General features: G+C 54.1%; 1 protein-coding gene across 2 annotated transcripts in view; it reads left to right on the top strand.

Moving 5' to 3' along the window:
- Positions 1 to 19513, top strand: part of SH3BP4 (SH3 domain binding protein 4) — a 79713-nt gene extending 60200 nt beyond the window's left edge. Inside the window, exons 3-6 of one of the 2 annotated variants that reach the window (XM_084892530.1) lie at positions 2827 to 3066; positions 8093 to 10452; positions 16413 to 16601; positions 17634 to 19513. In XM_084892530.1, the coding sequence (XP_084748656.1) occupies positions 2949 to 3066; positions 8093 to 10452; positions 16413 to 16601; positions 17634 to 17858 (2892 nt within the window). In that variant the 5' untranslated portion in view covers positions 2827 to 2948 and the 3' untranslated portion in view covers positions 17859 to 19513. Of the gene's footprint in view, positions 1 to 2822; positions 3067 to 8092; positions 10453 to 16412; positions 16602 to 17633 lie in introns of both variants that reach the window. The other variant, XM_084892529.1, reaches the window with a different exon arrangement.
- The last annotated feature ends 200 nt before the right edge of the window (positions 19514 to 19713 follow it).

Genomic DNA, 19713 nt, shown 5'->3' with positions numbered 1-19713 from the left:
AGGTTTTCCTGGAGGCACCATGAGGGGCATGAGTCCGGAGCAGGAGCTGGAGTGTGGATGGTGCTGGAGCAGTGGGAGATGTGGGTGGAGGTCACACCCCTGAACGCTGAACATTGCTGGTTTAAGGGCAGCAGTAAATCAACCCCCTGAGGGTTTGAGTTGGGGAATGACCTGACTGGGAAGGAGAGCTTTGCAGGAAGTAGGGCCTCACTGGAGGCTGGAAGGCACCGGGACCCCATGGCTGCAGATGAGCAAGGCTAGTGGACCCCGTGGGCTTGGGGAGGCCCCGGGAAAACTTCCTGGAGCCTTACCTGGGCGAGTGACCAGGCTCCCTTCACGCCTGGCTGTGGCGTAGGCGGGGGTGCAGGGCTCCCTTCGGAGCCCTCAGCTCTCTGTATCTGGTCGGGGAGGTGCCAGGCGGAGGGAGCCTTCCAGGCCTGGTCCAGCGGGGCCAGCCGCCCTTTCTGTGCCTATCTCCGGCCCTCGCTGGGTTGGCTCCAGCTAGCTAGAGCATCGGCCTATGGGCTGAAGTGTCACAGGTTCGATTCTCAGTGGCATCTCCATTCACAGCCCTGTGTGGAAGTCAACCAGTCAGGTGTCATGCATCGCTGTTTCTTTGTCTCTCCCCTCCCTTCCACTCTCTCTGAAATCAATGGGAAAATACCCTTTAATGAGGATTAACAACAACAAAAGTCTCCAAATGGCGATGGTGCCCCAGCCACACCACGGAGATGCGGATGGGTGTCAGGATTCTGTCTAAGGACCGTCCCCCACTGCCACCGGAGGAGAAGTCGCCGTTCTGGTCTTCCCACGGGGCACCGAGCACCACGGGACAAACCCCCTCCCCCTCCGTGGCAGACCGTGTGAATGGCGCATTGACCTCGGCGTGCAGGCTGCGCTCTGGGCACCGGGGAGCCGGACTTCGTGCCGGGGCTGTGCTCCGGCTGATAAATGGCGAGGGCTGCGCAGTCTATGGCTTATCTGTGCCGTGAATGGCAGCCTCTGTGAGGGTATCTTTGTTTTAGCAAGGACTGCAGATCTCTTCATACAATGGCTCGCACTTTCTGTCTGTCCCTGGCTCTGGCCCCTAACTCTGTCCTCCTCCCATCAATAACACACAAAAACGATGCTCCGTTTCCAAAAATGCCAGGGGTCTGCGATTTCGGTCTGCCCACCCCTTCGCCCTGATCCCACCCAGGCCGCCTCCTGGGCGGTGAGTGATAAGGAAGCTAGGAAGGTGGTCCCTCTGAAGTGCTCCTCTCATTGCGTCTTGCCGTCTTGCCGACCTGCATGTTCTTCCTGGTGCTCCCCAGGAAGCTGCTTTAGTGTCTGTAGGTGCCCCAGCGAGCTACGGCCAGCACTCTCCTAGCCCCCTGACTTCTGTGTGGTCCTCTGTGTGGGTTTTAGGGGGAGGGGGCCTGCTCCCGATGCCTCCTCTCCTTGCCATCCACCTGCAGTCTACCCTCGAAACTGTGTCAGTAATGTTCAAAGGTGACATCATCAATGCTTCCATGTTTCTCATCTGCAGCCAAAGGTCACTTTCTCACCTTCTGTGGCTCCTGGGTCTCCGGGGCAAAGACTACACCCCACACCAGGACCGGGGCTGCTGGTGCCCCAGCTGCAGGGACCTCAGCCACGGAGCTCCTTGTTCCAAGCGCTCCACGGGGATCATGAATTCTCGGGACAGTGCCCTCCTTACCACATGCTACAGAGAGGAAAACTGAGGCTTAGTGGAGCTAAAAACTGAATTCAAGGTCATGCCCAGCGTGGATGCAAACCTGGGGCTGCTCGCTGCACTCACCGCATGCAGAACCTTGGGGAAGAGGCTTAGGGGAAGGGCTAGGTCGTCACCATGGCCCAGAGGCTGCAGGGCACACGGTGTTGGGCCCCTCTTGCTCCATCTTAAAGGGGACACCTGGGTCAGAAGCTGCATTTAAGGGCGTCTTTGGACAGAGAAACAAGGGATCTCAGTCTGGGTTGCACGAGCCCAGTTACGCTGGGATGCAATGCGCCTGCCCCAGGATGCTCTCAGGATGCAGGCCAGCTGTGGCTGGCGGTGGCCCGCTGTGGTGTGTCTGCCTGTTTCTGCTGGAGAGCAGATGAAAGGTACTTCTTTGAAAGAGGCTCCTCGCTGCTCCTTTTCCTGAGTCCTGGAGAAGGTCAGCTCATGGCCAGACATCTCGTGTGTCTCCAGAACCCCCTAAAAGCCGTGTGCGCCTTCCCTGGAAGAAGCCGAGGCCTCGGGGCCGATGCCCGTGCTCTTTCCACGGAAACATCCTGTGCTCCCTTGGGAACGGCACCGCGGCTCCGTCAGTGAAGGGTTTCTCCTGCATCGGTTACATGAGCATACCTATGTATACATGTGGCCACTTGCATATTTTATTTGTGATTGTTTGTTTATTTAGTGTCCCAAGAGGCTCTAAGGAGAGTGTGGGCAGAGGCACTGTGCTAAGCCCTGGCCCAGGGGCCGGAGTCACTGCCGAGGCTGTTCGGACAAGGGACCCAGCCACTGCGGGCAGCCACAGATCTAACCCTCCTCTCCCAAACCCTGGAGTGTGGACTGCACAGATCCATTTTGTCCTCCTCTGACTAGTGAGCCAGGTGCTAGAACCAATCTCACCCTCACTCCACTCCTGCCCCCTGGAAGAGAGGCACCCACAGCGGCCAGAGCACTGCTGGGCCGGTGCACTGGCCCCGGTGGAGGAAATGACAGTCTCTATGGGCATGGGCTCTGGAAGAAAGAGGCTTCCCGCCTCCCATGAAGTTACTCTTTAACCCATGTTTCACTTGCTCAGGGAAATGTTTTCTTCCTCCGCTTGCAGGAAGAAGCATTGCACGGCGGGCACTGCGGGCAGCATGGTTGCCTGAGGCGGACGCTTCCGCAGCCGCTGGAGTCGCTGGAGGAAGGAACATGGAACCGTAGCGGCTCCCCCGGGAAGAGCGTCAGGATGGCAGCTCAGCGGATCCGAGCCGCCAACGCCAGTGGCCTCCCCCGGTGCAAGTCCGAGGGGACCTTGATCGACCTGAGTGAAGGGTTTTCGGAAACGAGCTTTAATGATGTCAAAGGTGAGCTCCCGGGGACAGACCTGGGGCTGAGGCCTCTCGGCTGCCAGCTTCCTTCAGACCAGTACCCTTTAGCTCTCTCATCTCCATCGTGTTCTAAGGTCACGATAAATAGCTTGTTTTGTTTCTCGGGTGTGTTGGGAGGCTGTTTTGAATGTTCCCTTTGGTAATGAAACTTCATACAGAATATGTTTTCTCTTTTCGTGTGTTTTGATGACATTACGGTAGGAAACTTGACGGTACAGAAAACGGAGAAAGGATGAATTATCGGAGACACTAGAGAAGACAAAGGGAGGTCTGGGAGGGGGTCAGCGAGCTTTCCCACAAAGGGTCGTGTAGGAAATACTTTAAGCCTTGCAGGACGTATGACATCTGTCACAACCACTCACTTCGGTCATTATAGCTTGAAAGTCTTCATAGAAGAGAGCAAACAAATGCACTGTGTTTCAATAAAGCTTTATTTACAAAAACAACCAACAGATGTGGCCCATCTGCTGGTTGTTTTTGTAAATAAAGCTTTATTGATGACCCCTGGTTTGCAGGTTGCTGTAGGGTTTAAGTACCCTGCACTTGGGTTGATGAGAAAACCTATCTTTTGGACCCAAGGTTGATACCGGTGGGTCATCTTCCGTGAAGCCCGTCCTGACGTCATAGGCCATGGTCAGCATCTCCTGGTGCTGAGTCCCCCCTCCCACCATCACCATCACTATCACCATCACGAATGAACTATCCCACTGCCATGACCCGCTTCGGTTGAAATCACCATTCAGGGGGCTGTATCTGTGCCTTTATATCCGTAGCCCACGGCACAAAGCCAGCACTAAATAATCAATCCTTAACTGAATTGCCGTCTCCGGATAAAATCGTGGCCCTCTCCCCAGGTACTAAGTACTGGGAGTCATGCGGATGTGTGTCTCTTTCTGCTCTCTGCTTTCTTCCACTTCAGCCTCCACTTCTACTTGCTCTCTGGGCTTTATGCTGGCGGCTCTGAGCATGGCTTCAGATATTCTTTAGAAGAAGACTGGCAAAGGGAATCCTGAGGCTTATTCATAAGAGCAGCGGCGTTATTGGGCGTTGCTATAAATAACTGAACCGTTCATTTTTCATAGATTGGTAATGGGCATTATTTTCTTACTTTAGCTAATCACAGAAAGAGCTGGAAAGTGTGAGCATAAACTGCGGGGTTTGGGTGGGGTTCTTAACAAGGGGCAGAGAGCTGAATTTTAAAAAATAATGATAATCTGGGAGGAGCTGTTATTCCTAAAAGAAGAGCACAGTGAGGGGAGGTAGATAAGACAGTCTGGGAGTGAGGAGGGGCTGGTGAGCTTGTGTGTGTGTGTGTATGTGTGTGTGTGTGTGTGTGTGTGTGTGTGTACGCCTGCGTGTTGGGGAAGGGGTCAGAGACCCTCTGGACTACCTTCCAGGGGCAGGGGCAGCATCCACGTGGTGAGCAGGCTTCAAGGTGGGAATTTATTCCAGTCAAATTGTCTGCTGTGAAAGCTGCTGCTCCTGCTGAGTGTTTTGCCTCCAGAGGAGCTGAGGCAGGAAGGTAGGAGATGTGTTACCCAGTGCACCGACTTCCTGACGCCCAGGGAGCTTGTCTGTATTAAAATCAAGGTAGCTGGGAATCCGGGCAGCATTCCCCAGAATTCACTAGGTTGGAATTCGATAGGGGTTTTCCTGCGTTCGATTGGATGGGGCCCCAGCCTGGTTTCTCAGGGCTCTCTGTGGGGGTTGACTGATGGAGGGGCCTCAGGGAAGGGAGCTCACACCACTGCCCATTTCCATGAGGCCCCATAAGAAGGAGCCGACCCTGGAGTGAAATGTTACCACTAACCTTCTAAGGAGAGTACTTGGAATGCTAGGCAAAACCACTTTTATTCTTCATTCTGGTAATTTGAACTGATCATTTGCATTGATACATTTTCTTGGGCTGTGTACAAAGCCAACCTGATAGCTTTGGCTCTTAATTTTAAAAATATCACTTTAAGGGGCAACATTGTAGGGATTTAACTTTATATATATATATATATATATATATATATATATATATATATATATATATATATTTTTTTTTTTTTTTTTAAATTTCAGAGAGGAAGGAAGAGGGAGAGAGATAGAAACACCCATGACGAGAGAGAATCATGGATTGGCTGCCTCCTGCAAGTCCCCCACTGGGGATCGAGCCCACAACCCGGGCACGTGCCCTTGACCGGCATCGAACCTGAGACCTTTCAAGTTTGCAGGCCGACACTATATCCACTGAGCCAACCCTGCTGGGGTAGGGATTTAACTTTGGAGAGACTCTAACAAGATTTTAATAGCTTGAAGGCTCTCTTTAATTTTCACTTGGTTTTAATTTTCATCTGACACTTTCATTAGATGTGTCAAGGAAACACAAAGTATTACTAGAGCCCGTGACCAAACAACAGTGGAGAGAAGGTCATACATTATCTCTGACCCCAGCCTGACCCCTCTTCCTTCTCCCACCTCCCCTTCGAAGCCATTTCCTTTTATGCCCAGCCAGGGGGATCCTTGCTTTGGCCATACCTTGGCCCAGTAGCATGGACATGCCCTCTCTGTTGTAAGCAGACAAGACCAGGTGAGCAGTCATTCAGTGAACGCAGATTGAGCAACTGCTATGTGCCAGGCTCTCTCCAAGGACACTATGCGCATGAAAGACCCTAATAGTGCTGGTGCTAATGGTCGATGGAGCCCTCCCCTCACTGGTCACAGGGGGTCTAGTAATACAAAGAACCCCCAATAAATGTGTAAGGTGTCTGATATATTGATTGGTAATATGTGTTATAGAGAAAAATAAAACTAGGAGGGGGGTGCAGATGTCGATTGTAACAAAACATTTTTGCTAAGCCCTTTATCAGCCCAATTTCATTTCATCCTCACCAGGGCTCATTGGAGAAAGACTCTTTTTCTCCATCATGAAGAATCTTGGGCTCTGGAGGTCAGACAGCATCAGAGGTCTAGTGCACAGAGCCAGGTCTCCCAGCTCCCAGAAGGAGGGCGGTGGTTCATGCCTCTGAGGCCCAGGTGTGCTTTCTCCCAAGCACATCTCCGTTACCTGGTTTGTGCCAATAAATGCAAACCTCCTGCTTTAGACTTAGCCAAGGAAATGCAATTTGATTTTCATTATTTCCTTTCAGAGGAAAGGGAAACTGGGTGGGAGGTGGGGGGATTTGGAGGGCCGATTGGAAAGAATAGAATGCCTGTTGACTTCATCACATATTAGAGCAGTTCAACTAGAAAATTAGCCCGTCCTCTGCTTGTTTGCGTAGACCGCCTAAAAGGGGTTTCCTTTCTTTCAATTGTTTGTTACAGGAAGTTAGAACATGACCACACTGTAAAACAAGGCACAGTTCAGGGGGTGGGGCTTGTTTCCCTCAGAAAGCACTTCCTGCGGAATATACTTTGTCGGGTATAGGAGGCAGATAAAACACTTAGGTGTGTGATTATTCTTTCTCAAAACACACACCGCTTGCTTAGATGACTTCGTTTTGCTGTTCTAATTGCCAAGTACCAAGAACCGCACATCAGCTGAGTCACCGTTTGGAGTGCCGTGGGTTTTCGGCCTGCTTAAGCAGGCGTTCAGAAACCACGTGAGCTCCACCAGACGTAAACCTTTGATTTTTTATGGTATGTGGGAGAGACCATTTCCATGGTGTTGTTTTGAATGATCAGTTCAAGGAGGCTGAAAGAACTGGCCTCAAAATCCTAGGGCTTATAAACAGTTTGATGAAGAATGGAACCAGAAGTACGGATACATGGGAAAGACTGACGGGTGCCTGGGGAGGCGGGGTGGGGAGGCTGGATAAGAAAGGTGAAGGGATTGACTAAAGAACATATATGCATACCCCGTGCACAGGGGCTATGGTGTGGTGAAGGCCAAGGAAGGTAGGGGTGGCAACGTGGGGGAAAATGGGGGTTATCTGCAATAGTGTCAACATAAAATTTTCTTAATTAAAAAATAAATAAATAAAAAAGAATGAGTTCAACTTGGAAATGGAAGAAACAGGCCCGAGCGTCAAGGGAACGTCTATCATGTTGAGGGCAGACATGGAGGCTCTTCTTTCCCGCCCCTGGTCACATGCCCTGGGACCCCTAAACTCAGGGCCTCTCTGTTTTCTAAGTAAATCCCATTCAGTTTCTCCTTCTACTTTGGGGGAGGACAAGTTTTCCTCTGCCCTTCCAGGTTCTTTGGCGGGTCTGATAATTAAGTAGACATGAGACAGATTAACAGGAGAAAAACAAATGTAACGACATACGTGTGGGAGCCCCATAAGACTGAGACCCAGGGCAGTCAGTCAGGCAGCCATGCTGAGCTGGGAATAAGGTGGGAATGGGGGTTTCGGAGGGAGGGAAGAGGGTTCACAGGAAGGTGGGGGCGCAAATGCTTGATAAACAAACATTTTCCTACCCTGAGGAGACACTGGGAAGCAACTTCCCTTCGTAGCCCCCCCCCCCCACCCCCAGCCCACCAGCCTGGCCCATCCTCTGTATAGTTCTCTGGTGATAACTCTTCCTGGAACGGGCCCTCCATCCAAGTTCCTGGCAGCACTTAAGGGAGAAGTGAGAAGCTCTGCCTGAGTCATTGGGGCCTTGATTGTCTTCCGATCAGAGTAGCCCACAGGCCGCAGCGGCACACTCTGAGACATCCTGGTCTGCTCCCTTCACGGCCAGCAGCTCTCTGGCCAGTTAGGTAGATAAAGAAATCATTTGGTCAGGATGAGATGTTTGAGGCACAGGGACGTGGTGCTGATTTGCATGTCTGTGGATGGTGGCCCGATTTCCATCATGGCCTTGCCTAGACGTGACCGAGTGTGGTGAAACGGCCGTACCCTCGTTGGTGTGTTGATTGCACACCAAAACCCACTCCAGTTTGTTTCTGTGAGTCACGCTGCTGGCTCGTGGCTGCATATGGTGTGTTCTTTTCTGGGGCCACCCTCCCTAGCTCGGACAGTGTGCTGCAGCCCGCGGCCTCGCCCTCACCTTCTGTTCCGTGTGTTTCTTGCAGTGCCTTCTCCCAGTGCCTTGCTAGGAGACAATCCCACACCTTTCGGAAATGCAAAGGAAGTGATCGCAATCAAGGACTACTGCCCCAACAACTTCACCACCCTGAAGTTCTCCAAGGGCGACCACCTCTACGTCTTGGACACGTCCGGTGGGGAGTGGTGGTATGCCCACAACACCACGGAGATGGGCTACATCCCCTCCTCCTACGTGCAGCCCCTCAACTACCGCAACTCCACACTGAGTGACAGCGGGATGATCGACAATCTTCCCGACAGCCCAGAGGAAGTGGCCAAGGAGTTAGATTTGCTGGGAGGATGGACAGATGACAAGAAGGGACCCGGCAGAACCTACAGTAATAACCCTTTCTGGAACGGGGTCCAGACGAACCCGTTTCTGAACGGGAAGGTGCCAGTGATGCCCAGCGTGGACGAGCTGGCTCCCAGAAGCACCGTGGACCTGCTGCTCTTTGACACGGGCACGTCTTCCTTCACGGAGTCCAGCTCGGCCACCACGAACAGCACCGGCAACATCCTGGACGAGCTGCCTGCCACACACCAGCTCCACGCCGAGGGGCCAGTCAGGCGGGACAACCCCTTCTTCCGGAGCAAACGCTCCTACAGTCTGTCAGAACTCTCCGTCCTCCAAGCCAAGTCCGACGCGCCCGACTCGTCGGGGTATTTCACGGGCCTGAAGTCCCCGGCCCCCGAGCAGTTCCAGAGCCGGGAGGACTTCCGCGCAGCCTGGCTGAGCCACCGGAAGCTGGCTCGGTCTTGCCACGACCTGGACTTGCTGGGCCAAAGCCCCGGGTGGGGCCAGACCCAGGCCGTGGAGACCAACATCGTGTGCAAGCTGGACAGCTCCGGGGGCTCCGTGCAGCTTCCTGACACCGGCATCAGCATCCACGTGCCCGAAGGCCACGTGGCCCCGGGGGAGACCCAGCAGATCTCCATGAAAGCCCTGCTGGACCCCCCCTTGGAGCTCAACAGCGACCGCTGCTGCACCGTCAGCCCCGTGCTGGAGGTGAAGCTGAGCACCCTGGAGGTGAAAACCGTCATCATCCTGGAGATGAAAGTGTCCGCCGAGGTGAAGAGCGACATCTTCAGCAAAAGCACGGTGGGCCTCCAGTGCCTGAGGAGCGACCTGAAGGAGGGGCCCTATGTCCCCACCCCCCTCAACTACAGCTACGGGGACACGGTCCAGGTGCCCCTGGACAACCTGGAGCCCTGCATGTACCTGGCCATCGTGGCCCACGGGCCGAACATTCTCTACCCTTCCACCGTGTGGGACTTCATCAACAAGAAAGTCACCGTGGGTCTCTACGGCCCCAAACACATCCACCCGTCCTTCAAGACGGTGGTGACCATCTTCGGGCACGATTGCGCCCCAAAGACGCTCCTGGTCACCGAGGTCACCCGCCAGGCCCCCAGCCCCGCGCCCGTGGCCCTGCAGCTCTGGGGCAAGCACCAGTTCGTCTTGTCCAGGCCGCAGGACCTCCAGGTCTGCATGTTCTCCAACATGACCAACTACGAGGTCAGAGCCGGCGAGCAGGCCAAGGTCGTGAGAGGGTTCCAGATGAAGCTGGGCAAGGTGAGCCGCCTCATCTTCCCCATCGCCTGCCAGAACCCCGGCGAGCTCTCCGACTTCACCCTGAGGGTCCAGGTGAAGGACGACCAGGAGGCCATCCTCACCCAGTTCTGCGTCCAGACCCCCCAGCCGCCCCCCAAAAGTGCCATCAAGCCGTCCGGGCAGAGACGGTTCCTCAAGAAGAACGAGGTCGGGAAGATCATCCTGTCCCCGTTCGCCACCACCACCAAGTACCCCACCTTCCAGGACCGCCCCGTGTCCAGCCTCAAGTTCGGCAAGCTGCTCAAGACCGTCGTCCGGCAGAGCAAGAACCACTACCTGCTAGAGTACAAGAAGGGTGATGCCATCGCCCTGCTCAGCGAGGAGAAGATCCGGCTCAAGGGGCAGCTGTGGACCAAGGAGTGGTACATCGGCTACCACCAGGGCAAGGTGGGCCTGGTGCACGCCAAGAACGTGCTGGTGGTGGGCAAGGCCCGGCCCAGCCTCCTGGCAGGGCCCGAGCTCAGCACTTCGGTGCTGCTGGAGCAGATCCTGCGGCCCTGCAAGTTCCTCACCTACATCTACGCCTCCGTCCGGACGCTGCTCATGGAGAACATCAGCAGCTGGCGCTCCTTCGCCGACGCCCTGGGCTACGGGAACCTGCCGCTCACCTTCTTCTGCCGAGCGGAGCTGGACAGCGAGCCCGAGCGGGTGGCGTCCGTCCTGGAGAAGCTCAAGGAGGACTGCAACAACGCGGAGAACAAGGACCGGAAGTCCTTCCAGAAGGAGCTCATGATGGTAGGTCCCGGCGGGTCTGGATTTGGGAGCGTGGGGCAGAAGCCAGCCTTCTCCTCACACACGTGGGTGCCAAATGGTTCAGTGCACCGTTGGACAGGCGTCCGGGCTCATCTGGGCTCTCTCAGGTGCAAGGACAGGGTTTTAGGAAATGCACCTGGAGAGAGGCGTTCGCGTGGAGGCTCCCCAAACAGCTCAGCTCTCTTTTCCTGCTGAGTTGGGGGCTCCTCAGAGGTCTCGGGATGGGCCTCTGCATGCCCAGTGGAACGTGGACACCCAGGGCCTGTGCTCCAATCACCTCTCTATAAACTTCTGGGGAGAAGGTCTGTCTTTCATCAGCTTCCCTAGGAGAGCCGCCTGACTCCAACGTTTTAAGAACCACTGCCCCCAAACCTGGCTTTATGTTAGTGAGTTTTTCCCTCTGTGTCTGACTTGAAGGTTCCACCATGTCTTTGTACTGTTTCCTCTTCCTCCTTTCCGTGTGCGTTTGAGTCGGGGGCCAGGACAGCCTTGGTTTTGCCAGCACAACCAGGAATTGGAATACGAAGAAGTCAGAAGGGGAAGGCTGGTGTCACACTACGGGGTACACCGGCCACCCGGGAAGCATGCACTGGCCTTTCACGGCCCCGGCAGGCCTGGGCTCAGCCCCAGCCCACACCCTCTTCACTGGCAGCCCCCCTCTTCACTGTTGGATAAGCCCTGGGAGTGGCCCCGGAAAAGCTTAGTAATACCTTTCTCTTGGCATCTCTCTCGTCGTGTCTGTGCTGCCATTGCCTGGTGGACTCCCTGGGGTACTAGGAGCCATCTCAGCTCCCTCCCGAGCCCCCGATGTGATGTCCTGTGGGAACGCCTGTGTGATTGGCCACATGCCTCTCTTCCTGGCTCCCCTCACTCCATACAACCTCTTTCACCTCCTAGCTTGGGTGAGGTGTGACTCAGCACTCCTGACATTTCTGCCCCTTCTACCCCTCCTTCCCACAGCACCTGCCATTCCTTGTCTGCACCTCTGGAAACAGGTGAACCAAGTGCCTCTGAGGTTGCCCGCATTGACATGAGTGTGCAACTGAGGTGGATTCATTGCACACACGTCTCTCTGCTGCCCCCTGGAGCCGGGGGACAGAAGGGTTACAGTCCACAGTGCCGCGGCCACTGTGGCAGATGGAGTGGGGTATGACACAGGCCCCCTGACAAGTGACCCACGATAGCATAAAGTGCTGGTCACGTGGAGCAGAAGGGGAACCTGGTGCTGCCCCCAGGAGCGAGCGGGAACTGGAAGTGGCAGGTAGAGGGGCGACCTTGGTAACCCGGAGGTCATTGGGCATTGGCAGTGTCAGTGGAGAGGATGCGGTTGTCGTGGCTGCGGGAAAGCTTCCCCGGTGATGCCCAGGTCCCTCCCTCAGGGCCCAGCTCCCTCGCCCGCCTGCAGAGTCAGTCCCCGTGCAGCTCGAGCTGCCCATCTCCTCCTTGGATCCACCTCACAGTGGGCAGGGCCCGAGCTTCCCTCTTGCCAGCCTCAGGCTGGCATTCTCCATGGATCAGGGAATTATGTGCTTTCATGGAGCAGAAACGATTGATTGTGCCTTCGTGACAGCTGAGAAGCGCTTGCCTGGCATGGGCACAGGAGGAAAATGAACCGACTCGGGCAGCTCCTTCCGGCTGTCGAAACCTGTCCGAGGTAGTGGCTTTTCTCTCATTTCCTCGTTGCTTTTCAGAAGACTTCAGTGAGGGCTCCTTTTTCCTCACCTCAGGGAACCCAGAATAGATTTTTCGGTTGGCTTCCTGAGGTTAGTGTGTGTGCAGACGGGGGGCCCGTGCGTGTCCGGGACCCTCCCCTCCCCCCACCCAGCACCCACCCCGCTCCCAGAGTCCCAGGAGGAGGAAGTGGCAGGAAGGTGCCCGGGGGAGGTTGGCTAGGGCTGAAGTGAAACCAGTTTCCCCTCCTCACCTCTGAGCCGCAGATCTGAATGGCTGGCCCGACTTTTGATAGAAACCACAGGCTGGCTTATCCCGGGGTGCTGGAGGAGTTGCTGCAAACCAGGTGTTTCATTTCCAGGGACTTAGACATCGCTGAGCAGAGGAGTTTCCTACAGCATCAACCAAGCATCTAACCCGCCCCACCTCACAGCCAGACCCCCGCCCTCCCCCTCACGGCCAGACCACACCGCCTCACCTCTCCTTGTGAGGCAGTTTGTTTAGTGATGGTGCCTTGGTTTGGAAGTCGTGATTAAATGAATTAGGGCCATGGCTGGCAAACTGCGGCTCTTTGGCCCCTTGAGTGTGGCTCTTCCACAAAATACCACGGCGTGGGCGAGTCTACTTTGAAGAAGTGGCATTAGAAGAAGTTTAAGTTTAAAAAATTTGGCTCTCAAAAGAAATTTCTATCGTACTGTTGATATTTGGCTCTGTTGACTAATGAGTTTGCCGACCACTGAATTAGGGAGAAGGAAGGTTTAGAACAGCAGGTTTGCCGGGAGATGAGAATGAAAAAGGTCCATCTGTCCACCACTATCAGAATGGGGTCCAGGCCCCTGACCTTAAGATCTGGTCCCCCCCGATCTCACATCGCTGGGGACCACGCATGCTTCTTGCCCGCTCGCCACTCAGGCCTGTGGCTGCATCCCGCACACACCTAGCTTGCTCCTGCTCAGATTGCGCACCTGTAGTTCCCTCGGCCTGGAATTCTCTTTCCCCCGATTCCACGTGGCTGGGCTTTCGACTCCTTCTTGTAAGAGCTTTCCCACAACTCCCTGGAAAGCCGCCTTGTGCCTGTGGGTCACTGCACCTCGTCCTCCGTGATACTGTCTCCACGGTGCTTTCCAGAATCTGAAATGGCCTTGTTTACTTGGGTTCCTGTGTCCTGTTGCCCTAATTGAAGACAAAATCCACGGGAGAAAGGGCCTGGCACAGAGGAAACACTCAGACCTGTGGTGGATGAGTGAATGAATGATGGGTGAACTCAGACCTGTGGTGAATGAGTGAATGAATGATGGGTGAATTCAGACCTGTGGTGGATGAGTGAATGAATGATGGGTGAATTCAGACCTGTGGTGGATGAGTGAATGAATGATGGGTGAATTCAGACCTGTGGTGGATGAGTGAATGAACGATGGGTGAACTCAGACCTGTGGTGAATGAGTGAATGAATGATGGGTGAATTCAGACCTGTGGTGAATGAGTGAATGAATGATGGGTGAATTCAGACCTGTGGTGGATGAGTGAATGAATGATGGGTGAACTCAGACCTGTGGTGGATGAGTGAATGAATGATGGGTGAATTCAGACCTGTGGTGGATGAGTGAATGAATGATGGGTGAATTCAGACCTGTGGTGGATGAGTGAATGAATGATGGGTGAATTCAGACCTGTGGTGGATGAGTGAATGAACGATGGGTGAACTCAGACCTGTGGTGAATGAGTGAATGAATGATGGGTGAACTCAGACCTGTGGTGAATGAGTGAATGAATGATGGGTGAATTCAGACCTGTGGTGGATGAGTGAATGAATGATGGGTGAACTCAGACCTGTGGTGAATGAGTGAATGAATGATGGGTGAATTCAGACCTGTGGTGAATGAGTGAATGAATGATGGGTGAATTCAGACCTGTGGTGGATGAGTGAATGAATGATGGGTGAATTCAGACCTGTGGTGGATGAGTGAATGAACGATGGGTGAACTCAGACCTGTGGTGAATGAGTGAATGAATGATGGGTGAATTCAGACCTGTGGTGAATGAGTGAATGAATGATGGGTGAATTCAGACCTGTGGTGGATGAGTGAATGAATGATGGGTGAATTCAGACCTGTGGTGGATGAGTGAATGAATGATGGGTGAATTCAGACCTGTGGTGGATGAGTGAATGAATGATGGGTGAACTCAGACCTGTGGTGGATGAGTGAATGAATGATGGGTGAATTAATGCGGCCTCCTGTGGTCAGACCACCGTGCTTCTGTTCTTTTGTTCCAGTCCCTCTTGTGGGTGCGTGTTTTCCACCTCAGTGGTCTGGGAGGTGTGCTGTGTGTGTGGACCTCCCGGGGTCCTTGGCCTGCCCTTTGTCACCCACGCGGCCTGTGACCACAGAGAATGGCCCTCCTGTCCCCAGTCCGCCCAGCTCTCCAGCAGAAGCCGTGCCTGTCTGTGATCATCCCCTTTCGATGAGGCCCCCAGACCATATTGAAAGCTGGGGGAGGGGTGGTGCTGCCGGACCCAGCAGAGTGGACGAAGCCCCTGGGGGTCCCTGTGCTGGTGGGACTTATGGGTCAGGCAGATGAGGCAGTGGGCACCACACATTGGAAGAGCTTTTGAAGACAAATTCTGTTGTCAAAGGCAGGACAGGTAACTGGTGGCAGGTGCGTGGCTGCAGCTTCTAACACTCAGCCAGGAGAGCCACGGCAAACAGCAGGAGTGGGCACAGGTACTCACAGGCATTAAACATTCCTTGGGCGCCTGCTGTGTGCGTACAGGGGGTGCTGGGGGCTGGGCTTTTGAAGAACTCGGGCCTGTTACTTGAGGAAGACAGGGGAACCGTTAGGAGAGCAGAGTGGGCTTGTAACGGGTCCTGAAGGAAAGGACCTCCTTGGCCTGGGTGGACCAGGGGAAGGAGAAGGGGGATGCCAAAGCGGGTACAGGAGCCAGCCAAGGGGCAGGGCTGTCAGGTCCTAGGCACACTGTGGGCCAGGGCCAGGGAGAAGAGGAGCATGGGATGGGGTCGAGCAGAGGCTTGAGGCCTCGGAGACGAGAGATAATAGTATACGGGGCAATGGGAGTGGCCTGGAGCCCCCTGGGCCAGACAACACTTGCTCTCTATCCTGAGGGCATTGAGGGGGATCACTCAGTCACAGTGGACGGGAGGGGAACCAAGGTGGACCCATTCCTGCCCTGTGTGAAGTCAGGTGTGTCCCCGCCCCTCGCCCCTTCTCAGTCTCAGAGTCACTCAGGTGGAAGACAGTGGGATGCCCGCTCTGAGTGCCTCTCCTTCAGAATGCCAGGGTGCCTGGGGCGGAGGACCTAGTTTTCATACTCACCCCCGGGTTTACTCTTGTTAAGACAAGTGGGCAAGGTGAGAGGTATGGGTCAAACCAAAGGGCTGCCGGCTAGGAACAAACACCCTCACAGCTTGTGCATCTGCTTTCACATCTGGCAGCTCCTTGTATGCGGGGCCACTGCAGCCCTTCCCTCCCCCTCACCTACACTTCAGCCCCTTCCTCCCCCCTCACCTGCACCTCGGTCCTGGGAACAGGCCCTCTGTGTTTCCTGCTCTGTGCCCCTCAGGGAAGGAAACACAGACTGACCTTGAGAGCTTCAGGGTCTTCGTTTGCACAGTGGCCTTGGCTCCGCCCAGATTTTGTTGCTTCCTCATTGATTTTTCCATTTGTCAGGACAGAGAATGCTTCTTTTGCATGGAAATTCTGCATGCTGAAGAGCAAAAGCAGAAAGCAGGTCCTCCATCGGAGTGTGCGCCGTGGTTATGCTCAGTTTCCTGGGGTTTTGCCACCCAGGCTCTCCCACAGGCTGCGCTCCCAGCCACGTGTGCTCACCGCGGAGGCCTGCGGCTCTCAGCCGGGGAAGGTGCCGTGGGTCCCTGGTCCGTGAACAGGCGTGCGGCTTCCGTCCAACCACGGTAGCACTCCAGGAGGTGCGCCCTTGGCCACGTGTCTGTGTGCTTGTCCATGTTGGTTCTGTGACAATATTCCAGAACCTGCAGGCCCACTGCAATCCAGATGACCTCAGTTACCTAATTACATCTGCAAAGGCCCTACTTCTAAATCCAGTCACATGGCTGAGGTTCTGGAGGCACGTCCACCCCACACACATCATCGACTTTCTTTGTCCTGTGAGTCGCTGCAATGCAGGGGTTTGGGGGTGCATTACAGGCGTTAGGACGTTTGGGTAGGGCAGGTCGTGTCTGCATCCGACAGGCACCCGAGCGGCCCTCTGCCTCACACTGTGCTCCTCCCCCCAGGCCTTGCTGAAGATGGACTGCCAGGGCCTGGTGGTCCGGCTCATCCAGGACTTCGTGCTCCTGACCACGGCCGTCGAGGTGGCACAGCGCTGGAGGGAGCTGGCTGAGAAGCTCGCCAAGGTGTCCAAGCAGCAGATGGACGCCTACGAGTCTCCCCACCGGGACAGGAACGGGGTCGTGGACAGCGAGGTGAGTGGGCAGCCCTTCCCTCAACCTGTAGCACTCGGTCACAGCAGTGTCTGTTTGGTAGTGTTTTCACGAGGGTAAAAGGAGTTAGACATGAAAGCGCGTGCCCAGCACACAGTAAGCCCTCACCGAGTGGGCAGGTCTCCTCCTTCTTGGGGTCTTTAGTCGTGACTCCCGCTCTGACGCTGGCAAGGCCTCGCTGCCGTGAAGGGGGGCTGGGGCGTTGGGACATCGGCAGGCCTGCCCGTCCCTTGCTCATCCCGATGTTAAATGACCTTCCGTCGGAGGGAATGATGGGTGACTGGGCCCTTTGGGGTCCGCTCTGTTCTGGGCCTCTATCCGCCCCTGCTGCACGAATACCTGGCGTGTTGTATGTGTGGCGTGGGCCAGCATGGGCCGGGTTCCTGCTCAGAAGTTCTGTTTTCTCACCTGTTCATGGAGGTCACTTTAAGCTACCGGAGACCGAGGAATGGGGGAAGTGCCAAGCATAAGGGTGTCCTATTTTTATTTTTTTCTTTTAAAATATATTTTTATTGATTTCAGAGAGGAAGAGAGAGGGAGAGAGAGAAACATGCAGTGATGAGAAAGAATCATTGATCAGCTGCCTTCTGCATGCCCTCTACTGGGGATTGAGTCCACCATCCAGTCATGTGCCCTTGACTGGAATCGAACCAGGGACCCTGGTTCAGTCCGCCAACTGATGCTCTACCCGCTGAGCCAAACTGGCTAGGTAAGGGTGTCCTTTGTTGTTAATAGGGAGAATTTCTAAATAAATGGCCACGATAGAAAGTGCTACAGGGAGTGTAAGGAGAGAAATCCTTCCTGTTAGCAGAGACACCACTAGCTACTACCTACTCGAACAAAATGCAGATCCCTCTGCAACATGCTGGCTGGGACCGAGACGGTCCCCTGTGCCTCCAATTTGCTCTGCTCTTACCAAGCAGTGTAGGTAACGCACAGAGGAGCTGTAGCTGGCAGCCCATCCAAATGTCTGACTGCCCCCCACTCTGTCCTTTCTCCCTCCTTCCTGTGCAGGCCATGTGGAAGCCCGCGTATGACTTTCTGCTGACCTGGAGCCACCAGATCGGGGACAGCTACCGGGACGTCATCCAGGAGCTGCACACCGGCCTGGACAGGATGAAGAACCCCATCACCAAGCGCTGGAAGCACCTCACGGGCACCCTCATCCTCGTGAACACCCTGGACATCCTGCGAGCGGCTGCCTTCAGCCCGGCCGACCAGGACGACTTTGTGATTTGAACAGGCGCCCCCTGCCTGCTGCTGCCCTGGGGCCCGGGCCCCCGAATGCCCCCGTCTACCCCAGATGCCTGTGCAGCCACGTGTTGCTGGGGAGGGAGGGAGGGAGGGAGAGCCGGCTGCTCAGACTGATGGGGTCGCTCGATGGCCCCGCACCGAGGACCAAGCACACCCAGTGCTCCACCTGCCACCTCCATCTCAGAGCAGGGGAGGCCTGAAGGGAATTTCTACTGCAGGTCATTGCCAATCAAATAGCTTTCTATTTCTTAAGTATACATTTAAATTTAAAATCACTTTTTTAAAGTATGGGGCGGAGGGGACATATGAGAAATGTGGCATCTAATTTTTTTTTTTTTTTAACCGACCATATAGGTAAAAACAAAACTTAGAGGGGCAGACGCTGTTAAGGTTTTTATGTCCTCTGAAGACCTTTTTAAATTATGTTACAGATGTATATATGTATTTAAAAGAACTCGGGGGGCATTTCTTGTTCCCAGACACACACACATTTCAACAGGAAGACGCTTGTTCGCGCGTTGGACCTTCTTTCACTCCGTACCTGTACAAACGTAAATCAAATAGGAGCCGTGGTTTTAGGTAAACGAGTGTCGCCCAAGCCCATTCTTTCTGAGAACGTCCTGGGTCCTTTCTCCCCTCCTTTCTTATCTTCTGTATCTTGGCCTCATGGTGCAGAAGGTGACCAGCCACAGGGCACGCGTGGACAAAGTTAAGTCTGCCTGGTGCCCTTGGTATGAGGAAGCAGCGGAAAGTTGGCATTCTCTGTGGCCCCTGCTCATTCAGAAGAGCCATTGCAGTTCCTATTGAGTTGGTCCCTGCAAGACTCCCCTCTGTGTGGTCAGGAAGGAAACTTCGCCACAAGGACAGCCTGTGCCGGCGGCCACTTGCCAAACTCTCCGCTTCATTTCATCCCACATGTGATCCCTCTCCCTTCCTGGTTATACCCATGTCTCCTTGGGCATGAGTAGTGTGGGGAAACCGTGTTTATTTACACTATAGAGATTAAGTAGGATGAACATTTTCTGAACATGAAATACTTCCCACATAAAGTCTGGGGCCTGGTGGAATGTTGCATTGATCACCTTGATGGTTGCAGATCGACTTGCTGGGTTGAATTCCATGACTGCACTGTCGTTGTGGCATCTCAGAGGGAGCAAGGGGCACGACTGGAGCCCCCAGGAATGTGCCAAGACGGGCACCAGGCAATCCCAGTCTCATTCTCTAAATCTGCTTTCTTGAAACACTATAATTACCTTCTATAATCAATGTATAGTCCCTTATGGGGCTGAAACATTCTTGTGTATCTATTGATTCAGATACTGAAGATCAACTGGCTAGGAAAAACAAAAACGATACCAAAAAATAAAAACACTACGTATTTTATGCTGCAAGAACCGAGACACATAATTCCCCAATCATCACACAAGATAACCTTAAATTCAGCTTTTCAACTCTCCACCATCATTCTTTCCAGAGATCCTCTCTCCTCTTTCTCCCCCAAAAAAGAAACAAAACCAGTTGCACCTTAAACCATGGATATTTTTCCTCAGGGGCTTAAAAACAGTATCCTATGCAACATGTCTTGTAGCACAAATTAAATTCTACAGAAGTTGCAGTAAATTTTATTTGGATATTTTGACCTCTTAAGTGTGTGGGTGTTTCTTTTCCATACCAACCAAACTTTAAATAAAACCTCGTGTACGTATCTGTACAGAGAACAATGGCTCCCTCCCCGAACACTCACCCCTAAGGGACAGTGTGACCATTGGGTAACCGGGTATCTATTTTCTTGAAATAAATGTAATTGCTCTTGGAACACAGGGGTCTCCGTCATCGCTGG

Source organism: Pipistrellus hanaki, assembly GCF_964339955.1.
Source record: "Pipistrellus hanaki genome assembly, chromosome: 8".
Lineage (NCBI taxonomy): Eukaryota > Metazoa > Chordata > Mammalia > Chiroptera > Vespertilionidae > Pipistrellus > Pipistrellus hanaki.
The sequence above is the reverse complement of the archived record's forward strand: the minus strand, read 5'-3'. Positions and strand labels throughout refer to the sequence as shown.